Below are 15,869 nucleotides of genomic sequence, written 5' to 3'. Positions count from 1 at the left end.
TTCACTAGTGGCCGGAACGGCGAGGGAAACTGAAAAGCAGCCAATGTCCCTGTTAGTACCCTTGAGTTTCCGATGGTGCTGATAAAGTTATACATTAGCCTTATGACTTGACAAGCTTCATACAGCATATGGAGTGCCATGCACGTGCAAAGCCTCACATCACACAACTGGAGTGCTGTTGCAGCCAAACACAGCAGCTGTAAGGATGGTTGTAGATCATTGTTTTCATTTTAGGATGTCACACGTTCATTTTCTCCACTTATTTTCCCTCAATTAACAGTCAGTTTGAGTTTGATTATTTGTGGCTACGTGTATGTGTTGTGCAAGCTGCAAATTACACTGCAGCTGGAACAACAGGGGGCCACCATTTGGCTGCGGCCTCTGTTTAGTTGGCACGAAGGAACAGATGAATATATGATAACAGTATAGAAAAGATAAATCTGAAACACAAAATTAAACCATGACAGGGCGAGGGGGCGCAGGTTCAAACTGACTAAAAGGAAATGTGGGACAAACGTCAGGAACTTCTTCATGATCAACACATGGAATGCACCTAGGTCGAATAGTGAAGGCAAATACTGTGGAATCAGTTAAGAAACAGCTGGAGGCAGCAAGTTCTCTCTAGAGGGACAAGCTGGACTGGCCAAATGACTTTCCTCCTCTATGTTTATCTTGTGAATTTGGGTCAGTACAAGGAGGATGCTTCTCTTTATTTCTAATGTCAGATCACAACAGATCTCGGTGTTCCTCTAATACGGAAAGGTGAGTATATTCAACGTGTTGCATTTTGCAACCCCTACTGCAGTCATTATCCTAAGGGCAAACATGGTGACAACGCCAACAATCCTGGAGTGGCCAAACTAGGCTGATCTAATGACCAGAAAGAAAAACACAGAGAAGGGAGTAGAAAGAGAGTGAGAGAAAATATATTTTCAAAATAAACTAACTTTGAAATTTTATATCGCCTTTTCATTGTTTTCAAAATATTTTTTCCAACAGATGCCAAGGATTGGTGCCCAGTGTTGACCTCCTGTGGTGATGTGGGCCCAGGCCCCCGGTACAGTCACTCTGCAGCTGTCTACAGGAGTGGAATGTACTTGTTTGGGGGACTGGTTGGGCTTGTAGAACAGAATGACTTTTGGAAGTGGGATTTCAACAGCAGCATATGGTCTAGGATCAAAGCACGGTAAATAGATCTAATTGAAATAATTCATTCTAAAGATTGTTGTTTGTGAAATAAATCCACAGCTTACTATTGTTTGTGGAGCTCTGTAAATTAGATGTCTGAGCTAGACTCCCAGTGAGAAAATCTGAATATTTTGATATAGGTAAAGACCATCGTCTGAAAAGCATATACTTCTTTGACAGATTCAACCCCACCTGCCTGCCTTCTCACTATATCCTTCCATTGCTTTTTTCCAGAAATATATCTAGTTACCAAACCCATTTATGTTGTCTGCTTCAATGGCCTATCCTGGTAACTTACTGAACAAGCCTGTGTCCTTTTAGTGAAAAAGTTCTGCTTCGTTTGCTCTCTTACCTCCAGATTCATACTTTATGCAAGAAAAATAGGGTGGTAATAGTAGGGGACTTTAACTTTCCCAACATTGACTGGGACAGCCATAGCATTAGGGGCTTGGATGGAGAGAAATTTGTTGTGTATTCAGGAGGAATTTCTCATTCAGTATGTGGATGGCCCGACTAGAGAGGGGGCAAAACTTGACCTCCTCTTGGGAAATAAGGAAGGGCAGGTGACAGAAGTGTTAGTGAGGGATCACTTTGGGACCAGTGATCATAATTCCATTAGTTTTAAGATAGCTATGGAGAATGATAGGTCTGGCCCAAAAGTTAAAATTCTAAATTGGGGAAAGGCCAATTTTGATGGTATTAGACAGGAACTTTCAGAAGTTGATTGGGAGAGTCTGTTGGCAGGCAAAGGGACGTCTGGTAAGTGGGAGGCTTTCAAAAGTGTGTTAACCAGGGTTCAGGGTAAGCACATTCCTTATAAAGTGAAGGGCAAGGCTGGTAGAAGTAGGGAACCTTGGATGACTCGGGAGATTGAGGCCCTAGTCAGAAAGAAGAAGGAGGCATATGACATGCATAGACAGCTGGGATCAAGTGGATCCCTTGAAGAGTATAGAGATTGCTGGAGTAGAGTTGAGAGAAATCAGAAGGGCAAAAAGGGGACATGAGATTGCTTTGGCAGATAAGGCAAAGGAGAATCCCAAGAGCTTCGACAAATACATAAAGGGCAAAAGAGTAACTAGGGAGAGAGTAGGGCCTCTTAAGGATCAACAAGGTCATCTATGTGCGGAACCACAAGAGATGGGTGAGATCCTGAATGAATATTTCACATCGGTATTTACGGTTGAGAAAGGCATGGATGTTAGGGAACTTGGGGAAATAAATCGTGATGTCTTGAGGAGTGTACATATTACAGAGAGGGAGGTGCTGGACGTCTTAACGTGCATCAAGGTAGATAAATCTCCGGGACCTGATAAAATGTATCCCAGGCCGTTATGGGAGGTTAGGGAGGAAATTGCGGGTCCCCAGCAAAGATTTTTGAATCATCGACAGCTACAGGTGAGGTGCCTGAAGATTGGAGGGTAGCAAATGTTGTGCCTTTGTTTAAGAAGGGCGGCAGGGAAAAGCCTGGGAACTACAGACCGGTGAGCCTGACATCTGTAGTGGGTAAGTTGTTAGAGGGTATTCTGAGAGACAGGATCTACAGGCATTTGGAGAGGCAGGGACTGATCAGGAACAGTCAGCATGGTTTTGTGAGAGGAAAATCATGTCTTACGAATTTGATTGAGTTTTTCGAAGGGGTAACCAAGAAGATAGATGAGGGCTGTGCAGTACACGTGGTCTACATGGACTTTAGCAAAGCGTTTGACAAGGTACCGCATGGCAGGTTGTTACATAAGGTTAAATCTCACGTGATCCAAGGTGAGGTAGCCAATTGGATACAAAATTGGCTTGATGACAGAAGACAGAGGGTGGTTGTAGAGGGTTGTTTTTCAAACTGGAGGCCTGTGACCAGCGGTGTGCCTCAGGGATCGGTGCTGGGTCCGCTGTTGTTTGTTATTTATATTAATGATTTGGATGAGAATTTAAGAGGCATGGTTAGTAAGTTTGCAGATGACACCAAGATTGGTGGCATTGTGGACAGTGAAGAAGGTTATCTAGGATTGCAACGGGATCTTGATAAATTGGGCCAGTGGGCCGATGAATGGCAGATGGAGTTTAATTTAGATAAATGTGAGGTGATGCATTTTGGGAGATCGAATCGGGCCAGGACCTACTCCATTAATGGTAGGGCGTTGGGGAGAGTTATAGAACAAAGAGATCTAGGAGTACAGGTTCATAGCTCCTTGAAAGTGGAGTCACAGGTGGATAGGGTGGTGAAGAAGGCATTCGGCATGCTTGGCTTCATTGGTCAGAACATTGAATGCAGGAGTTGGGATGTTTTGTTGAAGTTGTACAGGACATTAGTAAGGCCACACTTGGAATACTGTGTACAGTTCTGGTCACCCTATTATAGAAAGGATATTATTAAACTAGAAAGAGTGCAGAAAAGATTTACTAGGATGCTACCGGGACTTGATGGTTTGACTTATAGGGAGAGGTTGGATAGACTGGGACTTTTTTCCCTGGAGAGTAGGAGGTTTAGGGGTGACCTTATAGAAGTCTATAAAATAATGAGGGGCATAGATAAGGTAGATAGTCAAAATCTTTTCCCAAAGGTAGGGGAGTCTATAACGAGGGGACATAGATTTAAGGTGAGAGGGGAGAGATACAAAAAGGTCCAGAGGGGCAATTTTTTCACTCAAAGGGTGGTGAGTGTCTGGAACGAGCTGCCAGAGGCAGTAGTAGAGGCGGGTACAATTTTGTCTTTTAAAACGCATTTGGATAGTTACATGGGTAAGATGGGTATAGAGGGATATGGGCCAAGTGCAGGCAATTGGGACTAGCTTAGTGGTATAAACTGGGCGACATGGACATGTTGGGCCGAAGGGCCTGTTTCCATGTTGTAAACTTCTATGACTCTATGACTATGACTCTATTTATATCTTGTGTTCCTTCCAAATAAGAGTTCTTATTTGAACCCTTTACCATAGTGCACAATTTGCTTGGATTAACTTTGCCAAACACCTTCATAGCCTTGAAAACTTTGATTAGAAGTTCTGTCTTTTGCAGAGAACACAAGTCCAGCGTCCTTAACCTTTCTTCATAATTTAATTTACACTGTCACAACATACAAGCACATATCTAGAATACTCTGGTAGTCATATATCAGAATTGTCTCCTCCCTCCTCTCGCTGACCCACGTGTTATTCTCCAGCTGTAGGTGAGCTGCAGAGGTATCCCAGGGTTGATGCCATTTGATTTCTTCTGTAAAGGTTGTTCCTGTCTCCTCATGGGTGGATGTCCGGTCCCTGGTCTGAACCTTCCCCAGAGAGATCAGCAGCCCAACACATGGGTGAATGGCTGACAGCCTCATATATCCTGCCCCCTCAGGGGCACAGTGCTCATAGCGTGCCTAATGAAAACATTGACCCACAATAGATTAGTAAATACTTGAAAATATATTAATGCAGATCATGGTTGTGTTTGAGAACTTGCTATTGAAGAAGCTCATTAGTTCTTTATTCCTCGTAGTTCTGGGCCTCACCAGTTAGTGGGTCACTCTGCTGTCGTATATCAGGACAGCATGTTAATCTTTGGAGGAGGAAGGAACCATAACAACTCAGACAACAGCCTGTGGAAATTTCGATTAACGGCACAGACCTGGGAGAGATTAATCCCAGCAACAGACACAAGCCCGCCGTCAAAAATCTATCACTGCACAATAGGAGTTGGTCCCAGCTTCCAGGAGAAACATGTTGACGACTTCCCTTGCACAACACCAGCTCCAAGCTTCATCTGTCAGGGCAATGGCATCAACCTGCACAATACATGCAATGGACAGCCCATCGGTGCCCTGAAGGGTGCCTGCTGTTTGAATTTTTCTGCACAGGCGCCTGGACATTGCAGCTCATTGCCAGTAAATCCCGGAAGCAAGACTGCAAATTCAAACAACATAGAGATGAAAACATTTAGTGTACAGTCTTCTGGAAACAGTGAAAAGCTCCAAAACTTGACTTCGTCTGCTCCCAATGCTCCTGAGGAGGAATGGCAGCGTGAAAACGGACATCACCTTTCAATCCAGCCAGAGGAGCTGCCTCCTGCAGATGATAGCATCGATGAGCACAGCAGTAATGATGCTTTGAAAGAAGACAGTACTGAGGGCCTTGACCAAGGTGACGCGTCACTCCATTCAAGGGATAGTCTTCCGGAGGTTCTGCTGATAGTAGGTGGTAAACCGTTATCTGAGCATGGCTGCATTTCATTGTGGCAGATGAAGCTATGCGAAACATTTTTAAAGTGCTAGTTTAATGGGGAAGAAGGAAAAAGAAAACAATATCGTGCAAACTTCACACATGGTGCAATAACAAACGGTTCATATCAATGGATAATTAATGGTATTTTTGTTGGCATGCTTGGTCATAGAGAGGTTTAACGTTTGTAAGAGTTTTATTTCAAATTTTTGCTAATATGCTAATTCAAAACGAACATTTTCTAAAGATCTTTTATATTTTTATAGACTTTATATAGAGTGTGACCCTTGTAAGCTAAAATGTGCCGACAGACAAGTTGTACATATTTTTATAGTTTTTTTTGTCAGAATAGTTCCTAATGTGTCTCTGACAAAGATGCAGAACGAATTAGGGCAAAAACAACCAGAGCAGTAGATGCATTTAATACTTTTCATACTCCTAAGCTTCGCCCATTTATACCATCCAGTGGAGTTTGGAACGGACTCCATATCTGATGACTTCATCTACCAATTACTGTTATAATTCCTGTTATAATCCAAATCAGTTGTCCCCGACCTAAAGGAAAACTAACTTCTGTGATGGTTTTGACGCTGGGATCAAGATTTGCTGCAGAATTAGGTTTAAAAAAAAGTTTTGTGGAGAGAATTTCCAAAAATCACTCGTGCTATGCGGAGAGTTTCCTTGGCACTTTGCATAGCACTGGGAATAGTCAGATGGATGTCTTGGCATTCCAGATAGCACTGGGGATGGTCGGTGGGGGAGTGAGGTGAGGGGGAATCTCTATTCTATCTTGGTAATTTTTACATGTGCTATTCTCAATTATGGGTTTTGGCAGGGCTGGAAGGCAACTGACCTCATTTTCCCTCTCCTCCCTCTCCAAAAAATGTCATTTTTCTGACATTGCAGCTTTCAGTTACAAATGGCAACTACTATATTGCTGCTCCTAGCCCAGAGTCCTTCTAAAGCAATATCCTGGATTAACATTTACCTTGCATATCAGCACAGAAAGATTCAACACACTGCAGATGCCCAATTTTTTTTTTAAAAGGAAGTAGGGTTCCCTCAGTGGCCGAGAGGGTAAAGTTGCTACCTGTTGTAGTGCGAAGCCATCAGAAGGTCCCAAGTTTGTTTCCCAGCCTGTGTTGTGTTAGCTGATCTCAGGCAGGATAGCAGCGGAGGTGCTGGAGTCGGCAAAGGTGCAGAGGAGGGAAATCAGCCAGGGTTGCCCCATTACTCATTGCTGTCCAGCGAGGCCTGCAGGAGAGCACCACGCGTGGACTGCAGAGTAGGATGGGATCGGGCCCTCCGCTCCTGCTCCAGTCAAATAGCCACCCAACACTGTCCAAACTCTGACGTGGAGAACGGCCACTTGGGCAAGCTGCGGCAGGTCAACTGGTGCCTGTGGACCTATACCCTGATAATGGCCAGTGCCTTCAGGGGAAGGAGAAAGGGGCGAAAATTGATGGATAAACACAATAAAACTGGAGAGGTTGTACTGGGATTTAACAAGAGTCTGAGATTCAGGCTGCAGCCTGATGCACACTGCAAACACCTTGGTGCGTTCTTTTGTCATTCGCTTAACTGACATCCTTGTTGTACTTACCTGGCTAGCAGAATTGAAGCAGATCAAATAAATGGTCCTTCACCTGCCAGGTCAGGCTTCCTGAACAAAAGAGGTACTGCTTTCCTCTTTAAAAAAATCATAGCGCCACTGCATATGTGGAGTGTGTTTGGTGCTTTGGATTTCAGAGGAAACTCTGAAGAGTGTGTGCAGCTGCATTTGTATAAATCTACTTACTGCTGTGCCTGGAGGGGGAGAAAGGATGTCAGACTTGTGCCAATAGATAGACATTCGGTAGAATCTGTTGAATTGTGGTGCCACCAGTTCTTGTACGGGAATAGACACTGCACTACTTGAGCAGTGAGTCCCTCGGTTGGATTGAGATTTGGCTCCTCTATGCTAGTGTTTTCATGTCAAACAGCCATTGGCATAAATTGTATAATAAGGGCCGGAAAGGAATGGTCCAGGAAAAACCCATTATTGAGCCCTACTCTGCAGTGTTCATTTAATTTTTCACTCACTCAATCTCCAAACCAAACACTTGCTAACCCATTCCCCTAGGTCAAAGGGAAAGGAGGCCCGAATCCAGTTGCCATGGTAACTCAGCCATTAAACCCTGGAGAGAGCACTTTGTACCTCAGAGGGAGAAGTACAATAAGACCTAAGTTATAGTGGAGTCTGCTTTAAAAGGTGACATAAAAATCTCATTAACCCATTGATACCTGGACAAAGCTCAAACAACAGAGAAAACACAGATTAAAATATAAAAACATAAATTACTGGAAATACAGTTCCAGTCAGCATCTGAAAGAGAAAAACAGGTTTTTTTTTTTCAGATGAGATCCTTTGTCAGAGTTCCGATGAATAATATTGATCATCAGAACTCTGGGTACGCGGGATAATTTGCTGCACCCCTAATGCCTACGAGAATACTTATATAGTTAGATAATAGAAGATGATAACTGGCTATCAATGAGTTACACAGATGATACATGTCAGGGAGCAGTGGTTTATAGAAATAAATTATATCCTGTAGGCTGCTTTCCATAATCTGTTAAACCATGTATCCTTTGTGCCCGTTTACAAAATAAGTATATTAGTTTCTTTTATGTTAAAGTTTTAAAGGTGCGGAGCGGTTGGGTGTTCGGCAGCACTGGCGCAGTGTGGCACCTGAGAGCTTGGTCTATTCACGCTGGTGGGCTTTGTAGAAACAGCTCGGATGGGGGTTGAAAAGAAAGAAAAAAAAAAGTTGGTGAAAATAAAAAGAGGAACAAGTCCCCTCCCAGAGAAGTCTATTTTAAATCAACTGAAGCTTTTTAAGAGGGAGGTGGGTCAATATGTGTTGGGAAGGAAGATGGTGCTGTTAACAACACTGCTTGTTTTTTTTCAGGGATGGGAAGGAACCTATTGTTCCTTAAAGGTGGTGTGGAGATGCCAGTGATGGACAAATGTAAGGAGTCTTACAACACCAGGTTATAGTCCAACAGCTTTATTTGAAATCACAAGCTTTCAGAGCTTTCCTCCTTCGTCAGGCGAGTGTGACTTGTGATTTCAAATAAAGCTGTTGGACTATAACCTGCTGTTGTAAGACTCCTTAAAGGTGGGCAGGGGGGATGCGTCCATGATACAACAATCGGACATGGATTTTGGATGGAGCAGGCTTGATGGGAAAATGGTCTTTTCCCACTTCCAGACTTTGCTGCTAAATAGATGGGATGGACTGCAGTAACGATCACTGCAAGAGGAACAAGTTGAGAAAGAAAGTGAGCTTGTCATCTGGTGCGCTCGAGTGGGGTGCGTTTGCGATACGTATGGCACAACTGGAAAACAGTTTCAGCAGTGGCCTTTGAGTCTATAAAAGCACTGTCATAAACCCTGAATATGACATAAAATTCAATCAAAAAATTCTGAAGAAAAACTGAGCTTAAATTAATATCTTAAACTCATTGCCTGGCATTTTAAAATGTATGGTTCATTTTTAAAAGTATTTTTATTGTTGTGCATCAGGCCTTTTGAATGCTATAAGAGACAGTGAAATAAAAATTTTTTTTTAGTGACTTAGGAATGGAAGATAAATGGCACCAGAACACAATGTACCGTACACTATAATTGGGTGTTAAATCACACGTGTCATTTATTTAAGGTCTGTTATTTTTAAAAATAGGTGTTATTTTCAGTCCACGAGAATCCTGCATCAGATCGCGTGCTGTGCACAACCATCGACTGCACACCAGTGGCAGCTACTGACCACGTCCCATCCCCCATCACGAGTGACTAGAACACAATTATAGCCCCCACCATCGCTGCAATACACAGCCAACAAAAATGTAACATCAGTGAGGCTGAATGGTGCTGCAGAATGTGGAGATTAGCCCAGCTGCCAGTAGGTGAATTCTGCAAACCACCTCATCACCACGTCACAATAATCCGGTATCGCAATCGGGGGCACCCCAGCACTCCACGGTCCCGTGATGGACGTGGCAGGAGAGGTGCAAGAGGTAGAATGGTCTTTTCACAGTAAAGCAGACTTATCATAGTGTTATAGTAGGTACAGCACAGGAGGAGGCCGTTCGGCCCATCATGCCTGTGCCGGCTCTTTGAAAGAGCTATCTAATTAGTCCCATTCCCCTGCTCTTTCTCCAGAGCCCTGTAAATGTTTTCCCTTCAAGTATTTATCTAATCCCCTTTTGAAAGTTACAATTGAATCTGCTTCCACCACTCTTTCAGGCAGTGCAGTCCAGACCATCATAACTCACTGCGTATTAGCTATAGTTTACTGTAAAAAGGCAACTGAATTACTTGCACCTCTGCTGCCGGCTCTCCGCGGCCTGCTTCTGCCCCCATAAGCAAATGGCCCTGAACTCTCCCATACTCCTTCTGCTGGTGGGCCCAGGCTCGCTGCTCCCGGTCTTGCTCCAGCCCCTGTTCTGTTGTATCGATCTTCTAGCCTCCTTCTCCTCATTAGGTACTGTCAACATTTATAATTCAAGTGCTTCTCTCTAAACTTGTACTGTCTTTTAAAATCAAAAATATTGTTGCATAATTGTATTTTTGGAAAAAGTGTATCAACCACTCAGTAAATTGTCACAGAAAGGGAACAGACCTGCTGCAGCAATTAGCCTTAAAGTGTCACTGAATGCTAGGAGTCCTAATCACAATCAGTAAATCCGTGGTTTCAGGCCTTCCTGCATTGATGAGGAACCCCCTGTAAATGTTGACACACTCCTGAAGACCTCCTGAAAACATTGATACACTCTGGAGGACCCCCTGTAAATGTTGACACACTCCTGGAGGAGCCCCTGTAAATGTTGACACACTCCTAAAGACCCCTATAAATGCTGACATATTCTTGGTGAGCCCCATGTACATATTGGCACATTCCCAAAGATCCCTGGAAATGCTGATACACTTTTGGAGAACCCCTGTAAATATTGACACACTTTTAGGGACCCCCTGTAAATGTTGACACACTCCTAGAGACTGCTGTAAATGTTGACATCGTCCTGGGGAACCCCTGTATATATTGGCACACTCCTCAAGACCGCTGTAAATGTTGACACACGCTTGGGGACCCCTTGTAAATAAACTGGTCCAATTGTGGATCCTATTTCATAGATATGGTGGTTCAGGAATATAACTCGAGAGGAGGCAGGTTTTGGCTTGTTGGGGTTTCCCCAAACTCTTCATCTAATTGGCTCTTAACTTTTCTGAAGAGGCCTTAAATTACAAAGAACATGTTCTGATGGCACTTCTTTGATCTCGCCATTAAACCTTTTATCAGTCTGTTTAAGACGATGTAGTTCTTTACTCTGGTTTACTGAAGAGTTTGATAGGATGAAGGATCACATCTTGGGGGGGTCATTTTGACTTTGGGCTACGGTGTGAAACAATTGATGCCGGATCGGCCGCCCTTTACCCATCTCTCCCGATTTTTCTTTTCCATTGAAGTCAGATCCGATGTCGCTCATTATACACGATCGCCCAAAGTCAAAATGACCCCCCGAGCGTTTTCTTTGTGATGAGTTCCAGACTATTCCTTCCATTAGAAGGTTGGAAGGGGAAGAGAGAAGTGGCTCAGCCCGTTCCAGCCTTGTGCACACTCTACCAACTGATTATAGGGAGGAATTGAATGAATTAGTTGCCTGCTACGTCATTGGTCTTAGAGGCAAAATGAAAGAAAGGCGCAGGAGAATTTTAGTCACTACATTTACCAAAATGAAGGTACTTCAAATTCTTATGTTTTTTAGATGATGCTGTGTTATGATATTACTGGTGATAGTGACCTATTGTCTGGTGTATGAATATATGAAAATTACAGGCAGGAAAAGACCAGCTGGTCCCTCAAGCCTCCCCCATACTTATGATGGCTGGAGCATTGTGACTAAACACTTCCTTTGCCCCCCCCCCTCCCCTCCCCCACAGCCATGTAATCTCCTGGGAGAGGCAAAAAACCCCAGAAAAATCCAGGATCAATAAGGGAAAAAATCCTCTGGAAAAATCCTCTTTGACCCCCTCAGTCCAGATTACATGGACCATGTGTCATCAGTAACACTTACCTTCTATATGATGAGATCTCTACCCTACTCAAGAATCGGTCCAGCTCCCTCTTGAAGGCGACAGAGAGTCAGCACCCACCATACCAGCCAGCAATGTATTCCAGAGGCTCACAATTCTCCTGGGAAAAGAAGACCTGCCTAACATCCAATCTATTCCTCCTCTTCCATAGTTTAAACTCGTCCCCTGGTTCTCTCTAATCTGTTAAACTGGAATAGTCTATCAGTAGGGATGCTATCCAGCCCTTTAATTATTTTATAGACTGCTATCAGATCATCTCTAAGTCTAGGCTGCTCTAAAGTAGACCCAGCTTCTTGCACCTATCTGAGCTACTAAGGTCCTTTTAAGCTAGGAGTCATTCTCTGAGCTCTCCTTTGAACCTTTTCCAAGGCCATTATATCACCCATCATGTGTGTTACAGGTGATCATGATGTAGGATACAGTTATTACTGGAGTTAGTGATGTAGGTTCTGGGATATTACTGGTGCTAGTATCATAGAGCCTGGGGTATTGTTGATGATGACGTAGATTCTACCATACAACTTGGGGTTAGTGATGTAGAGCCTGGGGTATTACTGGGAATAGTGACATCGAGCCTGGGGTATTACTGGGAATAGTGACATCGAGCCTGGGGTATTACTGGGAATAGTAACATCGAGCCTGGGGTATTAGTGGGGATAGTATCTTAGAGCCTGGAGTATCATTGGGGATAGTATCTTAGAGCCTGGGCTATCAGTGGGGATGGTGATGCAGGATCTGTGGTAACAATAAATGACAGAAACTATTTTACCAGATTATATTTTCTTCAGTTTGCATCTATAAAATTTACAAATGGATTACATATATTTATAATATTTAGTAAATGTATTGATCCACCTCAAGTACTTGTAAAACTACTGAGGTGGGTAGACTGAATTGACGCCTCTACTTGTTAGTCCTCCAGTGAAAATACGAGTCAATATTAGTTTGCAGACTAGTTGCAGTAAAATGGAGATACAAGGATCAAATATTATTTGCGCTGCTAAGTTAAAATCTCAATGAACGGAATTTTTTTTTAGCCTGCAACAAATTTGAATGTTACTTTTAAGCAATTATCCTATTTACAGTCAGAGTTACAATATTAAGTGTCTCTGCTATGCTCACTGAGGGAACTTGCCAGAGTTTAGGGTGCCAGTCCTCAGTAGCGTTCATTCCGGTCAGCCAGGTGCAGAGTGAAAACCTCAGCACAGCAAGTGTAGTAACTCATCGCATGCTGGCTGCATCCAACTAAGACCAGGCGCAGTGTCTCACTGCGCAGATGCCATGTTGTGAAATCCTGAGCCAGTAAACTGGGAACTTTTATTTTTGTAGCATGGATTTACTGAACAGGTTGCTGTGTACTGGAGTTGATATTGGATTCGCTGCCGCGTGATTTACATAAATGAGGGTTTGGAAAGTTTTACGCACACGGTCACAAATGTTGGCATGTGGAATAAAGGCACTCCTTTTGACACTCTAGCTGTAATTTCAGATTTGATGAAAATCTGTATCTCCTTACAATCTAGTGATACAGGAATCAGGAGACTCTATTATACAGGTTATTAAGCACCTCCCAGGTGCGCTATTGTCAGGCTGAATCGAGTGTGGGAAACTTTATTCTTTCAGCACACACAACAGTGTTTATCAGTACATTAACATTTTTCTGTGATGACACTCGGAATCCCTGAGGTAAAGTCTCTTTCCAGAATGTCAAAATTAAATAAGGTTCACATCTACATCTGTGGCACTAACACAATTTTACAGCGGACAAACCAACCCTCCACCATGCCACAGTGGGAGGAGAGGGACTATGGACCAATAAACCTCACTGTGAAAGCTTGTTAGAAAGGATTTTTAGATGGATTCCGCATGAGCAGCTGAACAATAAATAGTATGTTTTATAATCAGTGTTCGAGTGCAGGGCTATTGTATAAGTGCAATATAAAGAAAACCAACAGAAATTGTACTGGTTATTTATCATGCACAATTACACTCGTTTAATTAGTGTTTTATCAAGTGTTCCTCGCTTTCTGTTTATTGCTGAAATAATCCTTCCCCACACATTAATTGTACACAATTGGCTGAGTAACTCTGTAACTCAGCTGTATTGGTGGCATGACCATTGCATAATGTCAAATAACAGCTGCAATACTAGAGCATTGGACTGTTGACCAAGAGATCAGTTTGACTCTCTGGAAATTATACAACAAAAACGTTTTTTTTAAGACGAACGTATACAATGAAAAGGTTTACCAAATGTAATAGCTCAGAAAACAAAATAAACATATTAATAAAAGCACTTGTGGAGTAGTTACAGGTGGATGTGATCAGTGAGCTTTGAAACATCCTCACAAGAAGCACTGGTTCACTGATCTGTCCCCAAGGTGAAAGGTTTTGCGGTAAAACCGAACAATATGCTGTTTGTATTTTATTGCTTTGTGAATGTTCGGTGATTCTACTTTAACTTTTTTGCATAAAGTTAACTATAATAACCAACAATGCACCTTAAAGCATATCGCAAATAAAGCTAATGTTTACAATTAAATTTGCTTTGGGTTACTTTCTTTAAAAGTTTCAAAAACCTTTTTTTGGGCGCGTGTTCCTTTTGGAGCCCATTCCCGCAGGAACATGCAAGTTAACGTGACTGCAAGAATTTGTTTAGCTGCACAGTGAACTTCAAGCATAAACTAAAAATGGAGAGGGAGTTGAGTCCCTGCAGAGTTTAATCCCCTCTGTGCACTATTTTTAGTGCATTGGTTAAAGCAGTCGCCTTAATTCATTTAAATTTTAGAGACAGGAAGTTAACATAAATTAACCCCCTATTTGTGTATCTCTAGATTCACTCACCTGCCCTGAAGAGCTAAAATGGTGCTACACGGCTCCCATACAGCAACACCTCGATTTTAAAATTCTCATCCTTCTATTCGAATCCCTCAATGGCCTCGCTCCTTCCTAGCTCAGTGACCTCCTCCAGCCCGACATTCCTTCGAGAACTCTGCATTCCACCAACTCTGGCCTCTTGTGCATCCCCTACTTCCAACACCATGCTTTCAGTCGTCTAGGCCCTAAGCTCGAATTCCCTCTCAGTCTCTCCTTTACCACACTCTTTAAAACCTATCTTTGTGACCAAGCTATTGTCCTAATGTCTCCTTTGGCTCGGTGACTAATTTTGTTTGATAACGCCCATGAAGCTCCTTGGAACATTTTACTATGTTAAAGGCATTCTATAAAATGCAAGTTGTTGCCTGTAAAATTCCATCTGCTAGTGATAATTCAACTCTTGCACCATGAGGCCGTCACAAGATAATTACATATACGGAAGGTCATTTAGTCCATCTTAGTTCATCCATCCAGAAAGACCCTAAAGTTTCCCCCCAGTCTGGCATCAAATTATTTCCTCAATGTCTCCACTATATCCAGAAATCCATTCCATGTGTTGATTACTGTGTGTGGAGAAGAACTTTCTGTCATCATTCTTAAGTCTGCCTTTTACTAGTTTGAATCTGAGTCCCCTTGTCCCACTCTCACAGTTTAAGGGTGGTGCTGCCCAATGCCACCATCGCTCCAGACGCATGCTGGCTTTATACTGCAGATTCTGGTTTGATGGTGATACTGAACCCCCGCCCTCCTCCCCCATCAGCTGAAAGCAGAGTATTACACCCACTTAAACATACATAGTGCTCTGTCCAATTATTCAAACTATTTATTATTCTTTGCATAAAGAAATTCCTTCTGGCATCTGATCCAATAGCGCAGTTCTGACACACCTGCTTCAGTGGCCTGCCCACAGACAATGAATGTGGAATTGAGAAAAACAAATACCGTATAGATTATGAAACAGAAACTGCTGCAAACACTCAGCATCTGTGGAGGGAGAAAGAGTGTTAACGTTTTGGGATGATGACCTTTCATCAGAACTGTAGCTGTATGGATTTAATTTTTTCCTTCCCTTGTGCTTGGATGGTACAGATAGAAAATCTACTGCTTTAGATTGGCACTTAAGAATATGATGTTGTTGCCCATTAGGAACTTCCTGACTAAACATGTTGGCTAGGCTTTCAGTATCTCCATCTTCCCAGCCTTACACTTTGGGTCCCTTTAAGCAATTATTTAAATATGGATGTCTACAACTGAGTAAGTGAGGTTTTAATTTATATGGGAAGCGCTCAACATAGGAACAGGAGTAGGCCATTCAACCTTTCGAACCCGTTCCGCTATTCAATTAGATCACGACTGATCCGTACCTCAACTCCATTTCCCTTGATACCCTTACCAAACAATCTACTGTTTTCATTCTTGAAAATTTCAATTGACACAGCATCCACCGCAGAGAATTCCAGATTTCCACTACCCTTTAT

General features: G+C 42.8%; 1 protein-coding gene across 3 annotated transcripts in view; it reads left to right on the top strand.

The window, feature by feature from the left end:
• The window catches only part of klhdc3l (kelch domain containing 3-like), a 52,934-nt gene extending 38,878 nt beyond the window's left edge, over positions 1–14,056 (top strand). For all 3 annotated transcript variants that reach the window (XM_067987110.1, XM_067987108.1, XM_067987111.1), the window contains 2 exons: positions 1,000–1,186; positions 4,660–14,056. In XM_067987110.1, coding sequence (XP_067843211.1) covers positions 1,000–1,186; positions 4,660–5,431 — 959 coding nt within the window. In that variant the 3' untranslated portion in view covers positions 5,432–14,056. The remainder of the gene's footprint in view (positions 1–999; positions 1,187–4,659) is intronic.
• Positions 14,057–15,869: the final 1,813 nt, after the last annotated feature.

The sequence above is a fragment of the Heptranchias perlo genome, chromosome 7, assembly GCF_035084215.1.
Source record: "Heptranchias perlo isolate sHepPer1 chromosome 7, sHepPer1.hap1, whole genome shotgun sequence".
NCBI lineage: Eukaryota > Metazoa > Chordata > Chondrichthyes > Hexanchiformes > Hexanchidae > Heptranchias > Heptranchias perlo.
Note: the sequence above shows the minus strand (reverse complement) of the source record. Positions and strands in the feature narration are given on the sequence as shown.